Raw genomic sequence first — 27692 nt, forward strand, 5'->3', positions numbered from 1 at the left:
TGGAGAGTAAAACTGAGAAAAAATGAACAAAATGAAACGGAACTTAACCACATGTCTAAAAGGAATAAAGAACCAGTGTTAGATGTGGCACATGGGTAAAGGAGAATAATTGTTGTCCTTGAAGAATAAAACTCAAGTAATACAATATAATATTTACAGGTATTTTTCAAAGAAACTGCTCAAAACAAATGCAGATTTGAATCTATAGATTGACAGGGCACATAATGAGTCAGGAAGAATTTACATAGAACAATTAACGTTAAGGCATAATCTAGTAATGTTATTGTACTGCAAAAACAAAGTTTTTTGATGACTCCAGAGTAAAAGAATAAACATGACAGGGAGAAAGATTCAAATTGGCTTCAGAATTCTCAGAAAAGTTCAGTGTCAGAAGACAGTAGAGCAGTGTAAAGTCCTCAAGGACAGAAAGTGTGACCTAAGAAGTTTATATCTACTCAAACTGTTGTTCAGGTGAAAAGACAATGTTTTTAAACATGCAAAAAGTCAGAAAATATAATTTCCCTATTGCCTTCTTGAGAAACTACTGGAGGACATACTTTAGATAACCAAGTGATGAAAATATAGCAAAAGACGTGATATGAGCATTGAATCCATAGGATTAATGGGGGGCTTACTATTCTAGGACAGAATTTATATATTATAAACTCTGACATGTAGATATTATATGACTCAGAAGCATTGGGAGGATAAGGGGGGGAGATAGTAGAAAGCTGTAAAACTACAGAGGATGTACTCTAGCAAAATCTAAAAAGCTAGTTGATAAGAAAAGATGAGGGATCTAGGAAATGGGAAACCAAACACAGAAGAGCTCCATAAGAAAGTCCCAGGGTGTCATTTGTACAGCAAGACTGTAGAGTCCAGGGTTTTCCAGGAGAAAAAATAGAAACTGATTTGCTTGAACATATGGAAAATATCATTGAATCGTGTGCTACAATGTTGTTGGAGCATTTGGAAAAAATTACTGATAGGTATGTTGAAAACAAATCAAATGGGAAAAAGTGAGGCAGTCATCAACTCTAGGAAAAAAAAGTTGTACAAGAAAGGAGTTGTGATCTTAGTATACGCTTCAGAAATTCACACTATTTGTATACCTGGAAAAAGAAAAAATATATATATATTTTTTTGCTGTATGCAGGCCTCTCACTGTTGTGGCCTCTCCCGTTGCGGAGCACAGGCTCCGGACGCACAGGCTCAGCGGCCATATCAATATTGTATTCAGAATGTATATGTAACAGCTTATGACCTGAAGTAATATCTAGAAATAGTGATGTGGATTAGTAGAATCATTAAACAGCATTCTATTTCTGGTTGTGTTTCAAAGAATAATTGTGTTTCATCTTAGTAAAGCCCCTGTTTTTTAAAAAATATATATATATAGTTGGATATATAATATTATGTTAGTTTCAGGTGTACTACAGAGATTTGACATTCGCATACATTATGAAATGATCACCACAGTAAGTCTAGCACCCATCTGTCCCCATACAGTTATTACAATACTATCGAAGAGTATTCCTTATGCTGTGTATTACATCTCCACGGCTTATTTATTTTATAACTGAAGGTTTTTACCTCTTTATCTCCTCCACCTATTTTGTTCCCCACCCCCACCCCTCCCCTCTGGCAACCACCTGGTTGTTCTCTGTATCTATGAGTCTGTTTTCATTTTTTTGTTTTTTGTTTTTTAGATTCCACATATAATTGAGATCATACAGTATTTGTCTTTCTCTGTTTGACTTATTTCCTGAGCATAATACCCTCTACATCCATTCATGTTGTCGCAATGGCAAAATTTCAATTTTTTATGGCTGAGTAATAATATTCCATTGTATATATACACCACATCTTCTTTATCCATTTGTCTATTGACAGACACTTAGGTTGCTTCCATATCTCGGCTATTGTAAAAAGCGCTACAGTGAATTTCAGGGTATATATATATGCTTTCAAATTCATACTTTTTAAAGGTATATACCCAGAAGTGAAATTGCTGGATCATATGGCAGTTCTATATTTAATTTTTTGAGGAACGATCATACTGTTTTCTATAGTGGTTGTACCATTTTACAATCCCACCAACAGTACACGAAGATTCCCTTTTCTCCACATCCTCACCAACACCTGTTATTCGTGGTCTTTTTTTTTTTTTTTTTTTTTTTTTTTGCGGTACGTGGGCCTCTCACTGTTGTGGCCTTTCCCGTTGCGGAGCACAGGCTCCGGACGCGCAGGCTCAGTGGCCATGGCTCACGGGCCCAGCCACTCCGCGGCATGTGGGATCTTCCCGGACCGGGGCACGAACCCATGTCCCCTGCATCGGCAGGCGGACCCTCAACCACTGTGCTACCAGGGAAGCCCTCATGGTTTTTTGATGATAGCCATTCTGACAGGTATGAAATGGTATCCCTTTGTGGTTTTGATTTATATTTCCTTGATGATTAGTGATGTTGAGCATCTTTCCACGTGTCTGTTGGCTATCAGTATGTCTTATTTGGAAAAATGTCTATTCAGGCCCTCTGCCCATTGTCTAGTCAGGTTGTTTGTTTTTGTTGGTGTTGAGTTGTATGAGTGCTTTGTATACAGTAGGTCCCCTACATATGAACCTTCAAGTTGCAAACTTTCAAAGATGTGAACGTGGTCTGCAGCAACTTAGTGACCCTCAGTGACAAGCTGGAGCTAGATCTGCAAGAGGATGACTTCATCAAACTCCTTGCTGTGCAACACGAGGAGCTTACTAATGAAGACCTGGTGGAATCGGAGGCCCAGAGAAAGGACACAGAAACAAGAGGAAGAAGTAGTAACTGAAGAACCGAAGAGACTCACGATGCAGGAAATGACAAGGGGATTTTCTTTATTTGACCAGGCACTGTTAGTTTTAGAGGCACAGGACCCGAGCGTAGAACGGTACATGAGGGTTGCAGCCGCCGTTCAGAATGCAGTCCAGTGCTACTGTGTCATCTGTGACGAGAAAAAAAGAGCTACTACCCAGACATCACTGGATCATTTTTTCAGGAGGGTAGATAGAATTGAATCCAGCAAGGAACCAGAACCTGTGCCATCAACGTCAGGTGTGAGTGAAACTGCAGCTTGCCCTCCATCTCCTATTGCTGACGATCCTTCAGCTCTACCATCTCCCACCTCCTCTCCCTCCTCCAGTAAGTCTTCTTGCCTGTTCACTTGGTGCCAGCCCCTGTATGCCAGCAGTTGTACTATACTACTGTACCTTTCAAGGTACTGCACTGTAATATTAAAAGTGTTTTCTTTATTTTTTGTGTTTTTTATGTATTATTTGTGTGAAAAGTATTATAAACCTATTACAGTACAGTACTATATAGCCGACTGTGTTAGTTGGGTACCTAGGCTAACTTTGTTGGACTTATGAACAAATTGGACTTATGACCGTGCTCTTGGAACAGAACTCATGCGTATGTAGGGGACTTACTGTATTTTAGTGGTGGCTTTACGATTTTCTCTATGTAGTATCAAGCCATCTGCAAATAGTGACAGTATTACTTCTTCCTTTCCAATTTGGATTTATTTTATTTCTTTTGCTTGTCTGACTTCTGTGGCTAGGACTTTCAATACTATGTTGAATAAAAGTGGGGACAATGGGTATTCTTGTCTTGTTCCTGATCTTAGAGGAAATGCTTTCAGGTTTTCATCGTTGACTGTTATGTTAGCTGTGGTTTGTAACTGTTGGCCTCTATTATGTTGAGCTATATTTTCTCTATACCTATTTTGATGAGGTTTTTTTTTTTATCACAAGTGGATGATGAATTTTGTCAGAAGCTTTTATGCATCTGTTGAGATGATCATATGATTTTTATTCTTCAGTTTGTTAATGTGGTGTATCACATTGATTGACTTGTGTATATTGAACCATCCTTGCATCCCTGGGATAAATCCTACTCGATCATGGTGTATGATCCTTTTAATGTGTTGTTGAATTCAGTTTGCTAATATTTTGTTGAGGATTTTTACTTCTATGTTTATCAGTGATATTGGCCTCTAATTTTCATTTTTTGTGGTGTCTGGTTTTAGTGTCACGGTAATGCTAACCTTATAGAATGAGTTTGGAAGCATTCCTTCCTCTCCAAATTTTTGGAATAGTTTGAGAAAGATAGGTGTTAACTCTTCTCTAAATGTTTGATAGAATTCACCTGTGAAGCTCTCTGGTCCTGGACATTTATTTGTCAGGATTTTTTTTTTAAACTGATTTAATTTTGTTACTAGTAATTGGTCTGTCCATATTTTCTATTTCTTTCTGATTCAGTCTTCAAGATTGTATGTTTCAGGCTTCCCTGGTGGCGCAGTGGTTGAGAGTCCGCCTGCCGATGCAGGGGACGCGGGTTCGTGCCCCGGTCCGGGAGGATCCCACGTGCCGCGGAGCGGCTGGGCCCGTGAGCCGTGGCCGCTGAGGCTGCGCGTCCGGAGCCTGTGCTCCGCAATGGGAGAGGCCACAACAGTGAGAGACCCACGTACTGCAAAAAAAAAAAAAAAAAAAGACTGTGTTTCTAGGAATTCACCTATTTCTTCTAGGATGGCAAATTTATTGGCATGTCATTGTTCATAGTAATCTCTTATGATCCTCTGTATTTCTCTGGTGTCAGTTGTAACTTCTCCTTTTTAATTTCTGATTTTTTTAATTTGAGCCTCTTCTTTTTTCTTGATGAGTCTGGCTTAAGGTTTGTCAATTTCGTTTATATTTTTAAAGAACCAGCTCTTAGTTTCATCAATGTTTTCTATTTCTTAGTCTCTATTTCATTTCTGCTCTGATCTTTATTATTTCTTTCCTTCTAGTAACTTTGAGTTTCCCTTGTTCTTCTTGTCGTTTCTTTAGATGTAAGTTTAGATTGATTTTTTGAGATTTTTCATGTTTCTTGAGGTAGGCTTGTGTCACTAGACTTCCCTTTTAGAACTGCTTTTGCTGCATCCCATAGATTTTGGATCACTGTGTATCCAATGTATTACTGTCACTTTCTCCCTATTTGTTTGTTAATATTTGCTTTATGTATTTAGATGCTTCTATGTTGGGTGCATATATATTTACAATTGCTATATCTTCTTGTTGGATTCATCACTCTATCATTATGTGATGTCATTCTTTGTCTTTGTTATAGCTTTGTTTTAAAGGCTACTTTTTTAATATAAGTATTGCTACTCCAGCTTTCTTTTTGTTTCCATTTGCATGGATTAACTTTTTCCATCCCCTCACTTTCATTGTGTGTATGTTTTTATTTTAAAGAAATTATTATTGATGTTCGAAATTATTTAACTTCAAGGATATTAGAACATGAATGAAAAAAACCCACATGATTTTAAGAGTCTCCTATAATTTTTCTAATAGTTTACTATGTCTATTTTATTTTACATTTAGATCCTAATTCATTAGGATTTTATGTTTGTGTGAGATATGCAATACAAAGGGATTTCCCCCATTCAAGTGGAAAACCAATTGTCAACCATTCATTGAGTAGTTCTGGCTTTCCCAGCTGATGTGAAATGCCTTCTTTCTCACTGGCTGAACCCCCTTTCCTGAGATGCCTCGTGAGTGTGCCTTGAAGTGAGTGAGGTAAGCTCACCAACCTGGGCTCCTCTTCTACAAGGCACAGCTACTGTCATAGCCTCTGCAGAGACAGCAGGGAGCATGCAACACGTAGAAGTGCTCAGAGGCCATCAGCAAGAACCCCGCCCCATAATAATCAGGCAGTGTGGGAGCCTCAAGGCTGTGGTACTGACCACAGGGTGGGGGCTAAGGGGACGGCCGCCTGCTCAGGTAGGGGAAGTTTGCTCTCTTCAGCTGGTCCCGCTTCTCCTGCAGCTGACCCGCCTGGCTGTCCAAGCAGCTGACCCTGTGTTGCAGGGTCTTTAGCTTGCTGTTCTTCTCCTCCTGCTCCCATAGGAAGCACACTTTGTTCTTGTTCTGCCAGGATGAGAAGCAGCAGGACTGCAACAAACTGACGAGTTTGTAGGCCCCCAATGCTGACAGGATGCTCTCCTTGATGAACATGGGGCTGGTGTCCCTGTGCTCACTTAGCACAGCTTCTGTGCCTGGCTTCAGGGTAACATCTGTTGGAGGGGTGGAGGGGCTCTGGGAGGGCTTCTGAGGCATTGCTGTGAGGGACAAACTTGTGGGGCTCTGTGCCAAGCCCTTGTTGGGCCCCAGGCTGGTTTTGCTGCAGTCAGGCTCCATGTCTCTCTTCAGCCTCTGTTGGTCAACAGGCTCTCAGGGGACAGACAGCCTCTTTCCAGCATGCTTGGAGGAGAAACTGTAAGAATGAAGTGAGCCAGTAAATTTGCAAGCCCCAGATACTGGGGGGATAAAGTCATCCATGGAAATGCCACTCTTATCTACCAGGCCCCCATCAGGGGAGGTGGTGTTCTGATTGCCAGCATCTACAGCAGACATGTTTGCTTCTCCCTGGCTGTCTAATGCTGCGCTAGCCAGATCGGCTTCTGGAATACTTCCAGAGGCTGCTGCACCAGTTTCTGACTGGTGGCTTCTGGGCTGGCCCTGGGTGCAGTTTTACCCTACAGTGCAGCTCACTTCAACTTGCAGGACTCCAGCTTGACCACTGGGTTTTCACTTGAGGATGTTGATGACTCTGCAGCTCCTTGCCTGTCTGCTTCACTCACATGTCCCCTCAAGCCCCCTGAGGCCTTTCTGGTATCCGTTCTCCTGGTGCATCCACGGCCTCCAGCTCCCTTCTTCTCAGTCAGGTGGAAGATGGAAGCCATGGCCACGATCTTGAGCAGTTAGTGCTCATCCTCCAGCCCCGTGGAGAAGCTTTCTTTGGTGAAGTGTTCACTACTGTGGAAAGACTACTTAGTGGGGGTCCAGTTATCCTTCTGAACAGCCTTTAATAACTGGATCAGACATTTTGAGTCCCTTAGGGGGAAACCTGTGGCAGGAGACAGCGTGCTTCTCCCCCTTGCCCTGTCAGTTGGAGTAATTTACAGCTGCACAAAAGATCACCATCTCGGGCCGTGGGCTGCCCTGCCACTGCCAGGCTCCAGCCCTTGCCTCGTTGAGCCCAGACCAGGGCAGGACCGCCCTGAGGGGAGGGTGCAAGGCAACATGGCTGCAGGACATGGGAGCCAGGCACACAGCTCCCACTGTATGGCAAGATGGCAAGATGGCGGCACCCAGCTGCCTGCAACCTGGGCCACCGGCCCTAGGCCTGTCTTTGTGTGTCTTTAGACCAGAAACGAGTGCTTGTAGGCAGTGTATATATGGGTCTTGTTATCCATTCAGTCACTCTATGTCTTTTGATTGGCGCATTTAGTCTATTTACACTTAAAATAATTACTGATAGGTATGTACTTATTGCCATTTTGTTTTCTGTTTTTTTTAGTTCTTCTCTGTTCCTTTCTTATTTTGCTCTATTCCCCTGTGATTTTTTTTTTTTTTTTTTTTTTTTTTTTTTTTGCGGTACGCGGGCCTCTCACTGTTGTGGCCTCTCCCGTTGCGGAGCACAGGCTCCGCGGCCATGGCTCACGGGTCTAGCCGCTCCACGGCATGTGGGATCCTCCCGGACCGGGGCACGAACCCGTGTCCCCTGCATCGGCAGGCAGACCCTCAACCACTGCGCCACCAGGGAAGCCCCTCCCCTGTGATTTGATGACTATCTTTAGTGATTTGTTTGGATTCCTTTCTATTTTTTCTATATGTATCTATTGTAGGTTTTTGGTTTGTGGTTACCATGAGGTTCATATATAACAGTATATATATATATATATGTATGTATGAATGATTATTTTAAGTTGATTATCTCCTAAGTTCAAAGGCATTCTAATTGCCCTACATTTTTACTCCCCTCACCACATTTAATGTTTTTTTGTTTTAATTAATTAATTATTATTTGTTTTTGGCTGTGTTGGGTCCTTGTTGCTGCACGTGGGCTTTCTGTAGTTGCGGCGAATGGGGGCTACTCTTTGTTGCAGTGTGGGGCTTCTCATTGTGGTGGCTTCTCGTTGCGGAGCAAGGGCTCTAGGCACGCGGGCTTCAGTAGTTGTGGCATGCGAGTTCAGTAGTTGCGGCTCGCGGGCTCTAGAGCGCAGACTCAGCAGTTGTGGCGCATGGGTTTGGTTGCTCCGCGGCATGTGGGATCTTCCGAGACCAGGGCTTGAACCCGTGTCCCCTGCATTGGCAGGCAGATTCTTAACCACTGCGCCACCAGGGAAGTCCCCACATTTAATGTTTTTGATGTTATATTTCACATATTGTTGTTTTGTATATCCCTTAATTACTTGTAGCTATAGATGGTTTTACTACCTTTTTTTTTTTTTTTGGTACGCGGGCCTCTCACTGCTTTGGCTTCTTCCATTGCGGAGCACAGGCTCTGGATGCGCAGGCTCAGCGGCCATGGCTCATGGGCCCAGCCGCTCCGCGGCATGTGGAATCTTCCCGGACCGGGGCACGAACCCGTGTCCCCTGCGTCGGCAGGCGGACTCTCAACCACCGCACCACCAGGGAAGCCCGGTTTTACTACTTTTGTCCTTTAACCTTCCTACGAGCTACATAAGTGATTGATCTATTACCTTTACTGTATGTTTGCCTTTACTAGTGAGATTTTTCTTTTCATAATTTTGATATTTCTAGTTGTGGCCTTTTCTTTCCTGTTTAGAGAAGTCCCTTGAACATTTAAAGCTGGTTTAATGGTGCTAAATTTTTTAGCTTTTGTTTGTAAAACTTTTTGTCTCTGCTTCACATCTGAATGATAACCTCGTCGGGTAGAGTATCCTTGGTAAGTTTTTTCCTCTTATCCCTGTGAATGTATCGTGCCACTCCCTTCTGGCCTGCAGTGTCTGCTAAAAAGTCAGCTGATAGTCTTATGGGAGTTCCCTGATACCTCACTGGTTGCTTTTCTCTTGCTGCTTTTAAGATTTTCTCTTTAATTTTTGCCATTTTCATTATAATGTGTCTTGGTATAAATCTCTCTGGGTTCATCTTGTTTGGGCTTCTCTGTGCTTCCTGGACCTGGATGTCTGTTTCCTTTCCCAGGTCAGGGAAGTTTTCAGTTATTATTTTTCAGATAGTTTCTCTGCCCCTTTCCCTCTCTCCTCTCCTTCTGGGACCTCTGTAATGTGAGTGTTATTATGCTTGATGTTGTCTCAGAGGTTTCTTAAACTATCCTGCTTTCTTTACAATTCTCTTCTCTATTGAGTTTGGGTGATTTCTACTACTCTCTTTTCCAGATTGCTGATCCATGCCTCTGTATAATCCGATCTACCACTGATTACTTCTAGTGTATTTTAAAATTTGTTATTGTATTCTTTAGCTCTGTTTGGTTCTTCTTTATGTTTTGTCTTTGTTGAAATTCTCGCTGTGTTCCTCCATTCTTCTTCCACATTTGGTGAGCATCCTTATGATCATTACCTTGAACTTTTTATTGGGCAGATTGCTTATCTCCACATTTAGTTCTTTTTCTGAAGTTTTTGTCTTGTTCCATTGTTTGGAACATATTCCTCTGTCTCCTCATTTTGCCTAATTATCTGTTTATTTCTATGTGTTAGGTCAGTTGATTATGTTTCCTGATCTTGAAGAAGTGGCCTTTTTTAGGAGACATCCTGTGGGGCCCCACAGCACACTCCCCTCTGGTCACCAGAGTTATATGCTCTAGGTGTGCTCCCTGTGTGGACTGCATGGTCCCTTATGTTGTGATGAGCTGACTGCTGTAGGTGCACTGGTAGGCAAGGCTGGCCCCTAGTCTGGTTGGCCGTGAGGCTGTGTCTTGTGCAGTGGCTGTGTGCCCACTGGAGGGCAGGTTGACTCTGCAACCCAGGAGGTACATGGGGCTGCTGCTGGCCTCCTGGTTGTTGGGCTGGGGCCCCCCATGGCCGTCTGCACAGCCTAGGGGGTTTGGAAGCCCCTGCTTTCTTAAAACTGGTCAATGGTTTAAAAATATTGGTTGAATTAAAGTTCCTACTAAAAAGCCATACATATTTTAAATTTTTGAATACATTATCTCTTAGTGAAAGGGACTAGAGATAGCATAAACCAGTTACTTGAGTTGACAACAAAAGTGTAAATATGACCATAGTTCCTGTTTGCCAATGGTTATCACCTGTTTACTAATACTAGCCCAAGTTTCATAGCCTACATGTAAGAACTCAACATCATGTTATGTGACATACTCTTATGTAAACGTATTGATTTTCTCCTCTTAAGGAACATTCATTCTAAGAAGTTAGGGAATGGCTTAAATATATATCGATATAAATCAGAAAGACAGAAGTTTATTTATTCAGCAAATACTTATTGATCACTGTGTGCCAGGCACTGATCTGAGCATCAGACATCAGTGACCAAAAGTAGACAAAAATATCTGCAGTCTAGTGGGAGAAAGAATGCAGTCATACAGTAAATGATGAACATAATAAATAAGAAATGCATATTGTATACAAGAAATTGATGAAGGCTATGCAAAAAGAAAAAGAAAAGACTTACAACATGATAAGAGGAATTCCAAGGGCAGGAAGAAGAGAAAGAACCATCAAATGAGATTGAGAAGACAGAGTCCTGTGAGTGACACAGGAGAGTGTGATGTTCTGGAAACCTAGAGAAGGGAGTTTATCAAAGTAGAGGGAATAATCCGCAGTCAGATGCTTCTAAGTGAGTCAGATCTGAGAACAGGGTGTAGGAGTTAGCAACAGGAAGGTACATTGATGATGTTGACAAGTTTCAGTTAACTTGTGCAGTTTAATTCCTTTTGGTCATGGAAGAATAATGACGAAGAAGAGTTACTGCTAAGCTCTCTTCTTCTTGTGGTCTTATGACACTAGTGGTAGTTTGATCTTTGGTAAATGTGTAACATCTAGGTTGCCATTCACAGAAAACTCAAGATCCTGTTGGCTATGCTTCCGTATCAACCTGGTCAGAGTGAACAAATGACTGTTAAGATTACACTGATAGCAACAGTAGGGAATGAAATTTCTGTTGTAAGAACCCCAAACCCAGCACCTCAGGAGCCAGTCATTTGGTAGTTGGCATTATATATATTCAAGGCTAACGAAGAGAATCTGTGATGTGTGGGCATTATAATCAGCTGACTCCAGGTGGCGTTCCTGGAGGCTGCTATAGAAAGAAAATAGCTTAACGAGGAAGGAATTCAACCCTGAGTTTAACTCCATTTGGTCCACTAAGAAAAAGAATACCAAGTCTGGTGGAGAATTTGCCTTCTTTATTTTAATTTAATGTGTATTCTAGATTTAGAATACATATGATTAACTTGGGGGAGGGGAGTGATCAGAAACTTAACATTTACATGTTGTCACCGTAGCAAGGGCATATTGAGTAGACAGCATCATCGTGGTATGTGGGCTGAGGTGAGGCTGCTCCAGATGAGTTTCTCTCAGAGTTAATTGACGGAAACTACCCACCTTCAAGAATTTTTATTACCTTAGGAACGCTATGCCAAGACTGCTGAAACACAGCTGTGGGTGCTGTGCTGACGCCCACATTGCCACTGTCAGGAAGGATGTACTTTTAAACCTCTAATTTCTCTAATAATGTCTTTAGCGATTTGCGTAGGTTTGGCATTGTGAGGAAAATGCTTCCTGGCTTGGTTTATAACAAGAATTCAGTTTGCAGTCTTAAAATGTGTATTGTCTTAATATGCATGTGGAAGATACTAACAAGTTAGAAAAAAGATCTGACTAAAATACTATCCTGTCCATCTAACAAAACTTACCCACCCATGATATTTGAAAATAAATGAAAATTAAATGTTTTATGCTAGAATAATCTATTTATCTATTGGTTCCTGTTTTATACCAAGATGGCAATATATAGTGCTGAAAGAGAGCCAGCTTTCATATTCAATTCCAATCTGACTCCTTTCCTTTTCTCTAATGGAAAAATTGGATTGGACTCATGTCAACCTATAGAGTGGAGGAAGAATAAGCTTTTGTAAATAAATATTTTTAAAGAGGTAAGAAATAGCACTCTTTTTAAAAATTTATTTATTTATTTTCGGTACGCGGGCCTCTCACTGTTGTGGCTTCTCCCACCACGGAGCACAGGCTCCGGACGCGCAGGCTCAGCGGCCATGGCTCACGGGCCCAGCCGCTCCGCGGCATGTGGGATCTTCCCGGACCGGGGCAGGAACCCGCGTCCCCTGCATCGGCAGGCGGACTCTCAGCCACTGCGCCACCAGGGAACCTCGAAATAGTACTCTTTTGCTTGAAATATAAAGCTTCATAACCAGTTGGTAACTATATTATTTTATAGATGTTTATGGCATGTTTCTTTTAATGTATAAAATCTGAGGGATTCTTTCCTAACTGGTAGATTCACTGCAAGGATTGATTATATTTATCAAAATAAATATACATTCAGCTTTTAAGTAGACACTAGTACATAAAGCAGAATATCCCTATATTGCTTACAAAAGGAATATATAGAATTTATTTCCATTCTGCTGGTGTATATAAAAACATTTGTTTGGATCTGAAGTGTGTTAATTTTTACCTTTACATTGCCTTTGTCCCATCTTACAAATTCAAAACCTTATTGGAATAGAATCATAGAATTAGAATTTTAAACCTGGAAGAGACTTTAGAGTTATTTTATTTCAATTTCTTAATTTTTCTATTGAGGAACTAAAATCCAGAGAATTTAAGAGTCTTTTTTCAGGTTACCCAGCTAGAATTAGAACCCAGCTTTCTAACTCCTTATATTTATGCTATAACCTGTCTCCAACAAGTTAGTTGAATAGCAATTAAATAAGTTGGCAGAAACTTTAGGTCTCGCTTGTGTTTATGTCCAGGCTTCAAAGTGATCCCTAATTATTCTTCATCACTTAAAAAAATTCTTGCAAGCACATTAGGTGAAAGTAATGCTAGGGATTCTCCTATGACTTGGTGCTGTTATGAAATCTAAAGAAATCAATGCTCATCTAGAGCAAAAAACATGAACATACTCAGTACTCAGTACTTTCTTTGTGCTCCACTAATTATGATAATGATTTGAGTAGTTCCATAATGATTGTCTTAGTCTATTTGGGCTGCTTTAACAAATTACCATAGACTGGAAGGCTTATAAACAACAGAAATTTATTTCTTACATTTCTGGAGGCTGGGAAGTCCAAGATCAAAGCCTGGGCAGATTTGGTATCTAGTGAGAGCATGCTTTCTGGCTTATAGATAATTGTCTTATCCTTGTGTCCTTACCTGGTGGAAGGGACAAGGGAGCTCTCATGGGTCTCTTTTTCATAAGGGCACTAATCTCATTCATGAGGGCTCCACCCTCATCACCTAATTACCTCCCAAAGGTTCCACCTCCAAATACCATTACATTGGGGATTAAAATTTTAACATATGAATCTGGGTGGTGGTGGGGACAAACTTTCAGTCTGTAACAATGATTTAACATCCACCTCATCCTTAAATATTGCTCCCAGATATACTCTATGGCTTTTTAAAGGACTAATTTGGGAAAATACTGATTAAAATAAAATAGTATAAACACTGATAAGTACTGAACTGTTCAAGGTCACTAGGACACAACTGTATTTTTATAATTCAAAATCTTCCACCAGGCATGTTTTGGGTTGTGGTTATTTCTGAAATAGAATTGAGGAGTCGAGACTGACCTACTCAGATAAATAGTCTGAGGATAAAGATGACACTAGCCAATTTGAGCAGCAGGGAAGAAGAGTCAGAACATTTATGAATCTGAGTTTTATTTTGTGTGTCTGAAGAACTACTGTTAGCTTAAAGCAAGGCCCTGTGCTTTGTTTACAGAGTTCAGTGTATGAAGTTTAATAGAGCTGGATTTCTGCTTCACAATACATAACATTGAAAAAGTCAGTATCCACAGAAATCCAAATATGCATTCATGTATTCATTGACAAATAGCTTTAATGAAGTGGAATTTTTTTTCTTTTTTTTTTTTTGTGCTTGTGGGATCCTAATTCCCTGACCAGGGATTGAACCCAGGCCCTCACCTGGGCCCTCGGAAATGAGAGCAAGGAGTCCCAACCACGGGACCACCAGGGAATTCCCGTGAAGTGGAATTTTTTTATGTATGTCACTAAACTTAAAAATTAAAATTAACCAGGGAATTCCCTGGTGGCGCAGTAGTTAAGAACCGCCTGCCAATGCAGGGGACATGGGTTCGATGCCACGGAGCAACTAAGCCCATGTGCCACAACTACTGAGCCTGCGCGCCTAGAGCCCGTGCTCCACAACAAGAGAAGCCACCGCAATGAGAAGCCCATGCACTTCAATGAAGAGTAGCCCCCGCTCACTGCAACTAGAGAAAGCCCGCGTGCAGGAATGAAGACCCAACACAGCCAAAAATTAATTAATTTAAAATAAATAAATAAAATTTAAAACTAACCAGACCCCTAATGATATCTCAACATTGTTCAAAAGGTGTTTATGCATATAGTTCGTATATGACTTAGACATAAACTAAAGATTTTATTTTTATCTATGACTATATAAAGTCTGTACTTGTATTCCCAAAACAAACAAGAAACTAACAAATCGGTATGTATGAAAACGTATTTCCGTTTGTTTGCAGGATGTGAATTGCTTGAAGATAGGAATGGTAATAAGCACTTAGAAATATCTGTTAATATAAGTAAATAGCAAAAGAGTGTTCTTGGACTATATTTGAAGGGCCTTAACAAGATTAATTTGATTTTAAAAGAGCCAGTCCCCCAAAATGACACATACTGCAAAAGTTAAAAAATTTCTAATCATACTCTTCTTCTGCAATGTTCTCAACATAGTAACATTTGTAATCCCAGTTCCCCAGTTGCCTTGATTACTGGCCCTCCTCTGATATTTGCTATGTAATACATTTGCCAAGCTTTAAAACTCTAAAACCTGCTGTATAGGGATCTTTCAAGTATTGTATGAGAAATGATGAAAGAAAGCAGTTTGCTCTGTTATTATCATGTTAGTTTCTCTCGGTAGTTCTCTTAGAAATGACAAGCTTTAATGATAAGCTTTCATTTGAGTTGATCAAATATTCTCTGATGTGACTATGTTTTAAAATATATTTGCAATTCTGATTTTTCAGAAATAATCACTTTCAATCAGAGTCAAAACCATAGGAACTTATTCATGCTAAGTGTTGTAGCTTTTTGACATGTAGGAATAGCTGATGTGGGTGAGGTGTCTAGCTTGATGTTTTATCTCGAGCTATTCGTCAGCTAATCCTCCTCCCTACTTCACTGAAAATATTTTCATTCTGTCTGACAAAAAGTAAAAAATTACATTAACTGCGACTAAAAATGTATTGCAGATGACACATTAATGAGACTAATGGTTCTTTCCTTATTCTCTGAAGTTTTCACATTCCTACCTTTGGTGAACGAGATCCAGATAGTTTAATAATTATACAAAAGATATCCTTTCTGGGGGCAACTCTTGGGAACAAGGTTGCAATGAAGGTTTTCAGGTTTTTTTAAACATTAATTTTAAAACAGCAAAGGGACCAAGTAAATGTTATAACTATATACTAAAAGTCCACTTGGGCAAAATATCTGGATGTGTCCAGTTAATCAAAATAAAGCGTGATGAAAGGTAAAGACAGGCAATGCTGACAAAGAGTTTAGGTCTATGAAGGAAGATTTTGACTCATCAAGAAAAATTCGGTTAACTTAGCATGAAAGGAGAAATGGTAATATTGTTTATAAAGCATTTGGATTTCAAAGGATGCCATCAATTTATTTCATAATTGTTAAAGGGTAGTAACTTTAAAAATTTTCTTCATCATAATCAGGATTCAGTATATACTTAATATATATCTGGAATACTTAGCTTTACCTCATGCACCTTATTCTATTTCCTTTTTTTAAAAAAAATGCTGCTCACAGTTCATAAATTGATTTACCCACTAATGGATCATAATCTACAATTTGAAGAATACTGAAGAATGATAAACAGAATTTTCTAAGTTTTTTATTTTCCCTTGGGGACTTAGAACATAAACATTTTAATTTTATCTCTTTCTAAACCACTCACTTTCTTGGTCCCACCTAAACCTTGTTATCACAAAAATTGCACCAGCTCCAAAATCATACACACAGGTATCCTGTTCTCAGACTACAACACTCCATCCTTTTAGGTTATATGCCCAAGCACTACCACTACCACTAAAATTCTTTTTTTTTTTTTTTTAATATTTCTATAGTGTTATTTATTTTATTTTTTGGCTGCGTTGGGTCTTTGTTGCTGCGCGCGGGCTTTCTCTGGTTGCGACGAGTGGGGCCTGCTCTTCGTTGCGGTGCGCAGGCTTCTCATTGCGGTGGCTTCTCTTGTTGTGGAGCACGGGACCTGGAGCGTGCGGGCTTCAGTAGTTGGGGCTCACAGTCTCTAGAGCGCAGGCTCAGTAGTTGTGGCACACGGGCTTAGCTGCTCCGCGGCATGTGGGATCTTCCCTGACCAGGGCTTGGACTTGTGTCCCCAGCATTGGCAGGCAGATTCCCAACCACTGCGTCACCAAGGAAGTCCGGCATAAAAGTTTTTAATTTTGATGTAGTTCAGTTTAACTCTTTTTTACTTTTGCTGCTTGTATTTTTGGTGTCATATTTAGGAAAGCCATTGCCTAATCCAAGGTCTTGAGGTTTTACTGCTGTGTTTTAAGATTTTTATAGTTTTAGCTCTTATAATTAGGTCTGTGATCCATTTTGAGTAAATTTTTGTATATGGTGTAAGGAAAGACACTAACTTGATTATTTTGTGTGTGGATATCCAGTTGTCCCAGCACCATTTGTAGAAAGTACTATTTTTTTCCCCATTGAATTGTCTTGGCACCCAGTCAGTGATGATTTATTTACATGTTATTAAATTCAGTATCTAATTTTTCCCTTATCTTGTTTGACTTCTCAGTAGTATTGACACAGTTGACCATTCTGTTCTTCAAATATTCTACTCTCTTGGTTCACCTTTTACTTATCTTGCTGTCTTTTCAGTATTTATAGGTTCCTTATCCTCCACCAAGCTTCTCAGTATTGGGTTTTCAGTTATTATGGCTGTGTAACAAATTAGCACAGAACTTAGTGGCATAAAACAATCATTTATGATGCTCATAGTTTCTTTGGGCCAGGAATTAAGACTGGGCAAAGTAGGGTCAGCTTATCTCTGTTCCAGGATGTCTGGGGCCTCAGGGTGGGACTGGTATCATCTGAAGGCCTTTGCCATTACATGTCAGGCAGTTGATAATAGCCATTGACTGGGAGCCTCAGCTGACACCCACATGAACCTGTCCATGTCCCAGAGGAAGGGGAGGAAAAGGAGAAAAGGGAGGAAGAGAGAGGAAGAGAGAAGAGAAAGCCAAGGGGAAGTCTTGTAGTCTTTTATGACCAAATCCCAGAAGTCACAGCATCACTCTTGCCACTTTTTTTTTTTTTTTTGTCAAAGTCTCATTCACATTCAAAGAAGGGAAAACAGATTCTGCCTCTTCACTTGGAACGGTAAAGTTCTTAAAGAGCATGTAGGACCAGAAATATTGCTGTGACCTTTTTTAGAAAAACAATCTGCCACCGTCTGTTCTGGCCGCACAATTCACATCCTTCCCACATGCAAAAAAATCACTCACCCTCCCCACAAAGTCTCCCAAAGTTTCATCCCTTAATGGCATCAGGCTCAGGCTTGAGGTTCAGGATCTCAGTGAGGTCAGGTCCAGGTGAGATTCCTTGGGTGAAATTTCTTGATGACAGCTCCTTGAATATAGTTCCATTTGATTTGAAAACTTGGGGACTAAAGAGGCATATTATCTACCCCCTTCCCCACTACTACCCAACATACAATGCGTATGTTGGGAACGTACTTACTATTCCAAAAGGGGGAAAACAGGAGGCACATAGAAGTCACTGGTCCATAGTAGTTCTCTTTTTATGTTTTCTCTATGTGATCTATTTCCATAGTTAAAAAAAAAAATTTTTTCTTTTTTTTGGCCACGGTTCGCGGCTTGTGGGATCTTAGTTCCCCCGCCAGGGCTGGAACCCATGCCCCCTGCAGGGGAATTGCGGAGTCCTAACCACTGGACTGCCAGGGAATTCCCCTCTATTTCCATAGTTTTAAATACCATCCATACATTCATGACTTCCAAATTTCCTAACATCTCTGAGCTCCACACTAAAATATATAATTAGCCATCTGACACCTTCACAAGGATATCTCACAGATTTTTCCAACTTAACATGGCTAAAATGAATTCTTATTTTCTACTTTACCCTTTTCCTCCACAAATCTGTCTTTTCCTGGTTTCTCCATCTAGGTGAATGATGCCACCATTCACCGAGTTGCTCAGACCAAAACCTTAGGACTCAGGCTCATTCCTTTCTGTCTCTCACCTCTACATACGGTAATCAGCAAGTTCTATATTTTCTTTCTCCAAAATCACTTTTTAAAAAAATCTCACCTGGATTACAACAGTCTCCTTATTGGTCAGCCTCCTTCATTCTTGCTGCCGTCCAATTTTCTTTGACACAGCAAAGTAATATTTTAATTAACATGTCTGGTTATGACACTGTCTAGCTCACAGTCTTTAGTTATTACTTCCCCCTGCATTTTGAGTAAAAGATCCATATAACTGGCCTGTTCCTGTTCCTCTGACCTTATTCCTCACTACTTTCTGCCTTACCCACTATACTTTATCTTCTTTGGGCTTCTTCCAGTTCCTCAAACATACCAGGCTTTCAGAAAGGGCCTGTACACATGCTGTTTTCTCTGTCTGGAATATTCTCCCCCAGCTTCCCACTTCCACATAACTGTGTCTTTCTCATCCTTTGAGGTATGGCATTCCTGACTATTCTAAGTAGGTACTTCCCTTTAATACTTTCAATCCGATTTGTTTCCTTTATAAAACGTATCGCAATTTTAAGTTATATCCTATCTGTTTACTTATCATCTGGTCTCCCTAAGCCTCCCCAGGTCAGGGGCCGTATCTGTGTTATTCACCAGCGTATACCCAGTGCCTAGGCGACTGCCTACCATATTATATGCTCTCAACAAATATGTAGTGAATATTGTTTAAAGGTATAATTTTGTTTTGAGACAATGTTAATAATAAGTAATTAGTAATAATTTAAAATGTGATGGTTCCTAATTCTTAACTGAAATAGCCTTTTATTTTTCTCTTTTAGTAACTGCCCTTCCTTTTTGGCTGCTGCTTTAGCCAGAGCCACATCAGATGAAGTCCTTCAGAGTGATCTTTCTGCACATTATATTCCAAAGGAAACCGATGGCACGGAAGGGACTGTGGGTAAGTACTTTTCTGCATTATTTGTTTTAAAATATTAAAATCTTCTCCTGTGTAGTGATTCACAGAAAATGTCTACAAAATACTATATCTAATTATGTTTACCCACTGGTTGATTTTATAGTAGTAGCAAGACAAAAAAAAGCAAAAAAATTTTTTTCAAACTAATCAATAAAAGTAGGGAAAAGAGGGAAAAATACAGGCATATTTTGAAACCACATGAAGGTAACTGGAGTGAGAGATTATCGTAACAGTATGTTATCATAAATAATACCTAGATAAATGGAGAGATGACAGTTATGTAATGTGATTTAATTGCTTGGATCATTGTACATCTTTTTTCCAGGTAAATTATGAGGCTTTAATTATTAATGAAGGCATGTTTATTAATGTGTTAGGCTTATACATATTTGACAGACTAAAAAAATACCAATTGTTGTAAAAATTAGGGAATGGCTACTCAAAACTGTTGGGAATTTTAATATTTCATTCTATTTGTTCTATTTTAAGCATTTGCCTTTAAACATGGTGCAGAAGGAACAAAGCATATATTAATGAATCAGGACAGCTGGATTCCAGAGAATGTGAGGCAGATATAAAAATAAACACTCCTATTCTTCCTTTATCTCTCTAGATAATTTTTGATAGAAAATTGGCAAAGAAGGAATTCCTCTGCTTGTTTTTACTGAGAGTAATTGATTCACTTGGAACCAAATTGTTCCAGAGTCAAGCTGGATGGAATTCCTGCTACAAAGCACTGGTCTTTCCTCTTGTACTGATGCATGAAGTAAAAGCCCTAGAGCGAAAAGCTGAGGGAGATTAAATTCTGCTTCACTGCAGCCAGGGTGATGGCTGACGCAGCTCCAGCTCAGGACAGTGACATTAACCACTGATGAGTAACTTACAGCTGGGAGGGGGTGGACTGCTACTTCGGACAATTTTCTCTTTTTCGCACCCTTTTTAATTTAATTTAATTTTTCCATTTCAAGCAGCAATTATTTATATACTGATGTTCTTACACCACTTCCTGCAGGAGAATACTTAACGTAGCAAGATGGAAGTGTTGCCCTACGTGCCTACTTTGGAAGAATTTTCTGAACCCCCATAAGATAGCAAAAGTGTAATTAAGGATTTTTGTTTTGGTGGATATCATTGGTCATTCAGATTTCATATTTTTCCAAGAGACTACCCAGTAATGTCTCTATGCCACTGCTGTGATTCAGAATGATCTATTATAGTTCCAGACTGTTTGCACGTCCTTCCTCTATTTAACCCAAATCACTCAGTGTGAACTGCACTGAGGAGAATCTCTACAGGGCGTATTGTGTTTAGCCATACATCCGAGTGGGAAATGAGCATACTGAATAAGCCCTGCTGTCATTGTCTTAAAGGCGCTGAAGTCCCCACTGAAATGCCCTTTGACTTTTCTCTTAGGTGTTTCCAAAAACAGACTTAAAGAAGAAAAATCCTTACCTTAAAGTTCTTTTCAATGTTTATGTCATCCCTAACAATGTTTGTTAAACAACCTTGCATTTCTGTTGGCAGACATAACTCCTGCCCAGAAAACCTAAAATCAATTTAAAATATCCCAATGTAAAAATTAAAAGCAAGAAGGTGAAAATGATCACTAATGCAGAGGATATTAAAAGAAATTATGAAAACTTTGTGAAAATAAATTTGAAAACCTGGGTATTTTCTAGAAATATACAAGTTAACAAAACTTTACCTAAGAAGAAAGAAATTGAGAAGATTGTCAAAAAGGACAAAAGGAGTAGGTGATTCTACAGGTGAAGATTTTCAAACAAGACAGATAATTCCATTGCTTTTTAAAATGAATTACCCAGTTGCGTAGGGAAAGAAGGAGAATTTGCACAGCATAACACTGATACCAAAACTTGCCTAAGACAAAACTAAAATAAGGAATGAGAGGTAAGTCTTAGTAATCAATGTAAAAAATCTTAAGTGAAATATTTGTATATTGAGTACAACAATTCATTTAATGAGTATTTTATTGAGGGCTTACTATAGCTTAGCACTGTCCTGGGGAAACAGCAGTGAAAAAAACAAAAATATTGGGACATTTATTACATAATTTGTATATTAATAGGTCAAAAGAAAAAAACAGAATAATCTCTAAGGATGCCCAAAGAAGCATTTGATAAACTTCAATATTCATTCCTAATTTTTAAAATACACTTAATAGAGTAGAACTAGATGGATACACCTTGGACACTGTAGGACCAAATTTGGCTCAAACCAAAAACCTAGCAGGTATGCTTAAAGTATATACTAAAGAATTTTTTAGTTGCAAGTGACCGCTGGCTTCAGCAAAACAGAATTTACTGGCTCCCCTTCAGGTAAGGGCTACACAGCTAGATTCAAGGCTTCACATGATGTCATTAAGACCTGGCATTTCTCCAACTCTCAGCTGTCCTCTTTTTCATCTTGATTTTATTTTCAGGCTCTGTGGGATGGCAAAATGGCTGCTAGGAGCACCAGATGTTCATCTGCCCAGGTTCAAAACAAGCAGGAAAGTAAGAGTGACTTTACTCAGTTGCTCCTACATAAACCACAGGATTCACTGTAACCAGCCCAGCTGGGGTTATTTCCCTTTTCCTGCACGAATAACTCTGGCCAGAGGAATGTGGTTCCTAATTGGCTAGCCCTGAATAACGTTTTACCCCTAGATGCACATGGACTGAGAGTAGAGAAGGAAATGTTCCTGGTAGAAAGAGGAATGTTTGCTAGGTGGCAGATTACACATGAAAACAAAGTTCTGACTCAGAGTAGCAAATAAATAAAATAACTAGGAATAAATTCAGTAAGAAATAAGAGAAGGACCTTTGTTAAAACTCTATTGAGCAACATAAAAAGGATTTAAATTTATGAAACAGTATAACTTGTTCCCGAATAAGACTTAATATGAAAAAGAAGTCAATTTTTTCCCAAATAACTCTGTAAATTCAATATGATCCCAAACACAATGGCAACACAGTTCCCCCTCAAACTTTGACAAAATAATTAGTTCATCTGGAAGAATAAACATGTCAAACTACCCAAGTGACGTCTTTTAAAGTTAAGAATGATAGGAAAATTAGTTCTCCTTATATTAAAGCACGTTATGAAGTTATAGTAATTTTTAAAGGATGGCGTCATTGTAGAAACAGTTGGAGAGATCAGTGAAGAAGAATTAACAACCAAGCAGCATACAAATCTTTTAATATTTTAGTGGTTATTAAAGTTTGCTTACTCATTTATTTAGTCAACATCTTGTGAGCTCCTGCTATCTGCTAGGTACTGTACTGTGACCGATCCAGGACAATTAAGACACAGTCTCTACCTGCAATCTAATTGGGGAAAAGTAGAGCATGGGCGTGAGTCAGATAGACTCACATAGACTCCCAGGCAGCACTCATTGAGAATGGTATTGCCTGTTTGTGAAATGTTCCAGATTCATAGGATGTAGCAAATAGTCAATAAATGTTATACATTGTCTAAAACTGTGGTAAAAGCTATAATAGATGGTGTGAACAAAGACAGATCTAGTGGTCCACTAGATATTAGAGAAAGCTGGTATTGCTTCCCTTGATCAATTTAATCTGTCTACACCAGGGCTGTCCAGTAGACAGCACAATGATGGAAATGTTCTCTACCTGCATTGTCCAATGTGGTAGCCAGTGGCCCTATATAGTTACTGAGTACTTGAAATATAGCTAATGTGACCAAAAAACTGAATTTTAAATTTTATGTAATTTTAGTTAATTTAAAGTTAAATAGCCACATGTAGCTAGTAAACTACCCGATTGGACAGTAGAGGTATATATACTAAGAGTAATATAAACAGTAATAATCAAACCAAAGTATGATATAACGTTTTATATTATGATCTGGGAATCTGGGAACTATCCTGGTAGTTAATATCAGTTATTTGTTTCACCCCACCCCATGCTCCCTCGAAGTTTCTGAATTCACTTCTTGTTTTGCAGTCTTCCGTTGTGATTGAGTCAAATGCACACCCAAATGTAGGGTCTGGATTTGGGGGGATATGCTGTTACAGAGACCAGAGGGGTTGGAGAGATACAAATAGGTAATTGCTGGCTGAAAGAGACAGGCTCTGGTAACTGCTGCTTTAAACAAACAAGCAGAAAGATCGGAGTTGCTAAAAACAAAATGTTGGGTTGTCTACTGGCCTCAGTTTTTCCCTCTTACACACACCTCCTCAGGTTGTGCTTGCTCTTTGAACTTCTTTTCTCTTTCAAATGTACCCTTGACTTTCGGTTATATAAAAATGTCAAAGGGGACAAAGTCAACAAACACGGTTTGCCACCCTGTACTATGTTAATGAGCAAAAGAAAAGCAACAAAAACCTTGAGACCAGATTTCTGAGTACAGTCACTGAAAGAAGAATTCTGAATAAGAAAACAGGTAAAGTTACAGATTAAGGCAACAGCAGGGTAAAGAGTAAAGAAATGGGAGTCTAAGTTCCCAGGCCATTCTAGAACACGTAATCTCTCTTCTTTGAGATTTGTGCTCTAGATCAGAAGAGGTGTGTGCAACACGTGTGCCAATCTGGCACACGTTTTCTCAGGCTGTCAAGCTATATCTGATTTAGTAAAGTTAAAAAAAAATTTTTTTTTGGAGAATTCTAAATTTTTTTACTTGGGATGTAGGGGGACCCTCTAAAATACTGGCCTGAGATAACCTAATCTTCCCTTGGTTATTTCAACAGCTGCAATTTGAGTAGAGGACAGCTTGAGTGGAGATGATGTGAGATACAGTCTCTTCAGTACTATTCAGTGTTGCTTGAAAGGCTTACACACCTGTCCATCCACTGAGGGAGGCAAGGGAGCCTCAGAAGTGAGCTTAGTCTACTCCACTTAATGGGTCAAGTAGTAGACTTAATAGTCTAGGGTGAAGAATCGTCTGATTGCTATCTCCTTTCTTCTGTCTAGGGTTATACACATAGACAGAATGTAAGCATGTTTTCCTTAGAGAAATATCAAACTTTTAGACTCATTTGTTAACCTCTTGGTTAAACTATTTAAGCTATTGCCTACCACTTTAATTTGAAAATACATCAGATAACAAAAATATATAGTTTAGTTCTGAATTATAATCAGTTACAGGAAAGAAAAGTAAGGGAACTGGAGTGAGGTAAAGGAAAAGGTCAGGAAGAAAGAGAGAGACTTAAGACAAATGGTAATCAAAGTAAACTCTTCTTATTCCCGTTGTTTATAAATGAATGATCTCTTTTCATAAGGCTTTCATATTCCAATTAGTTGGATGACCACTGTTCATATTTCAGTCATTCTTCTAAGCACAGGGGGCTTGGGTTTCCAGATGATAACCTTGGCAGCCAAACTGAAGTGCTCTGAACTAGATGGTGTTGCCAGAGCACTTCACCGGCTGGAAGAACTCCAGCCTAGGAATAGATCAGCCCTGCTCAGAGGTTTTCTCCTCATGACATAAGGATATCTTAGTGGCAGCTGCTGGCTGATGGTTTTCTGCTAGATAGGTTGTCCTTTTCTCTCTTCAGCAGCAACATTTCACTTCTCTTGAGAAGGAGGAACTTCTTCTGTTAAGGAGGAGCTTGACCAAGGTGACCTACTTCGGTCTTTACCAAGCAGGCAAGTGAAAAGCAGTTTTACAAGGGTCTTCACTGGGGGTTTCTGTTTCTTTCACAGAGATTGAGACAGTGAAATTGGCCCGTTCTGTCTTCAGTAAACTACACGAGATTTGCTGCAGCTGGGTGAAAGACTTCCCTCTCCGCAGGAGACCCCAGCTTTATTATGAGACATCAATCCATGCCATCAAAAACATGCGCAGGAAAATGGAGGACAAACATGTCTGCATTCCTGACTTTAATATGCTCTTCAACCTAGAGGTAAAGGGCACTTCTGAAGTGTCAGCGAGATTTGGAAAGCAAAACACCATCACAGGCCTGTTTTCTACCGAGAGAACTTCTAATATGCTGTAGTAATATCTCTGATAGGTTCGAATAGGACTAAGGGCAAAGTGGCACAAATCTGCTTCCATTAGTTGAAAGGAAAGGAACTATTTTACGTTATTTTGGATCGGTAATGCATTCACGTGGTTTAGAATTGGAAAATAACAATCCCTCTCTTATCCTCGTCTCTCAGACACTTCATATCCCCTCCACGGAGGCAAGCAAAGTTACCAGACCTTGTGTAACCTTCCAGAGACATTCTATAAACATATAAACAAAAAAGAAAGATGTTATATCTCAATAAAGCTGTTTTTAAAAGGAACCTATTTCTATAGTATAATCAAACGTTGTCTATTAAGTTCCCACATTACTATGTTTCTGAAGCAACACAAAACACAAACATAAAGGAATAATTTTAAGACCAAGACAGTTTTCTGATCTCATGTGATTTTACTTTTAAAATCTTGGTTTCTGAGATAGGAAAGTAGCTGGAATTACATTTCATGAATCTCTGTGACTGACAAATTGGATCATATGAGCCTTGTCAATTTAATAACCATTTTCTTATCTTCCTCTTTTTTTTCTATTATGTTAATGCAAACAGATGTAGGTTTGTTTCCTATGCCTGTCACTTGCCGCTTTTCCTCACTCAAGTCCATAACTTAAAAATTACAGTGTAGTGATTTATACAAAGCACACTGTTTCCTTCATTTAGCAGCTAACTTTAAATTTTAGCTCACTGTCAAGGTCTGATAAGCAGTGATAGTGGGCTGGTAATTGGTGCTCACGTTACAAGAAAGATCAGCTAATACCACACCCATGCAAATGTAACCCCTAAAGGCTGTACTGTGATAAACAGCCCTTAAATCACTGCACCCACTTGAAGATCATACTCAGGTTTGAGGTCATCATGGCCGTTTGTTGACCTGGTTGGTTTTCATTTTGCCTCAAAAATCAACTCAAAGGCCTCACTCAGAAAGGAGCACTTTGCTGTAGTGAAACAGACCTTGAGGGCAATTTGGGAACACATATTTAGACCCTTATAAATTTGCACACCCTTTTTAAATTTTTTAATTTATTTTTGGCTGCGCATGTGCTTTCTCTAGTTGCGGCGAGCGGGGGCTACTCTTCGTTTTGGTTTGCCGGCTTCGCGGGCTTCTCATGGCGGTGGCTTCTCTTGTTGCGGAGCACAGGCTCTAGGCGCACAGGCTTCAGTAGTTGTGGCGCATGGGCTTAGCTGCTCCACGGCATGTGGGATCTTCCCGGACCAGGGCTCAAACCCGTGTCCCCTGCATTGGCAGGCGGATTCTTAACCACTGCACCACCAGGGAAGCCCCTCACACCCTTTGATTTGATAATTTCACTTTAAAAAAAAATTTTATGTATTAATTTTGGCTGCATTGGGTCTTCATTGCTGCGCGCGGGCTTTCTCCAGTTGCAGCGAGCGGGGGCTACTCTTCGTTGTGGTGTGCAGGCGTCTCATTGCGGTGGCTTCTCTTGTGGAGCACAGGCTCTAGGCTCACAGGCTTCAGTAGCTGTGGCTCGCGGGCTCTAGAGCGCAGGCTCAGTAGTCATGGTGCATGGGCTTAGTTGCTCTGTGGCAAGTGGGATCTTCCTGGCCCAGGGCGCAAACCCGTGTCCCCTGCATTGGCAGGTGGATTCTTAACCACTGCGCCACCAGGGAAACCCGATAATTTCACTTTTACTTTTATAAGGTAAAAGAAATGCAGGAAATTCTTACATGTTTTGTTTGACATAAATGTTTTACACAACATAGTCAATAATAAAAAATTGACTTAGATCATAAGTCATATATAGGATCTAAGTCATATATAGGAAATGGTTACTATGATATGCTCGTAAGATGTATAGTACTTATCCATTGAAATACTTAATGACTTGGGGGAAATGCTAATGATGAGGCAAATAACAAAAAGCAGGATATAAAATTTTATGTACATTATGATTCTAATTTTATTTTATTAAAAATTTATATTTATAGAAAAAAGACTGGTTATCTGTGGATGGTGGGATTAGAGATATTTATTTCCTTCTGTACACTTCTTATTAGTCCAAGTAAACATACATTATCTTATTTTAAAAACTGAAGTATAGTTGATTTACAGTGTTGCGTTAGTTTCTGGTGTACAGCAAGGTGATTCAGTTATTTTATATATATATATATATATATATATATATGTATTCTGAAGAATACATATATATATTCTTTTTCACATTCTTTTCCGTTATGCCTTATTATAGGGTATTGAATATAGTTCCCTGTGCTAAACAGTAGGACCTTGTTGTTTATCAGTTTTATGTATTTTAGTTTGTATCTGCTAGTCCCAACCTCCTAGTTTATTTCTCCCCACCCACTTTCCCCTTTGGTAACCATAAGTTTGTTTTCTATGTCTGTGAGTCTGTTTCTGTTTCATAAATAAGTTCATTTGTGTCATATTTTAGATTCTACATATAAGTGATATGTGGTATTCGTCTTTCTGTCTG

General features: G+C 39.6%; 1 protein-coding gene across 1 annotated transcript in view; it reads left to right on the top strand.

Annotated features, from left to right (window-relative positions):
* Nucleotides 1–27692, top strand: part of PPM1E (protein phosphatase, Mg2+/Mn2+ dependent 1E) — a 190058-nt gene that overhangs the window by 145269 nt on the left and 17097 nt on the right. Inside the window, exons 2-3 of the mRNA XM_029211626.1 lie at nt 19125–19243; nt 24925–25124. Of these exons, the coding sequence (XP_029067459.1) occupies nt 19125–19243; nt 24925–25124 (319 nt within the window). The remainder of the gene's footprint in view (nt 1–19124; nt 19244–24924; nt 25125–27692) is intronic.

Source organism: Monodon monoceros, unplaced genomic scaffold (assembly GCF_005190385.1).
Source record: "Monodon monoceros isolate NGI ecotype Baffin Bay Population unplaced genomic scaffold, NGI_Narwhal_1 Super_Scaffold_9, whole genome shotgun sequence".
Classification (NCBI taxonomy): Eukaryota; Metazoa; Chordata; class Mammalia; order Artiodactyla; family Monodontidae; genus Monodon; species Monodon monoceros.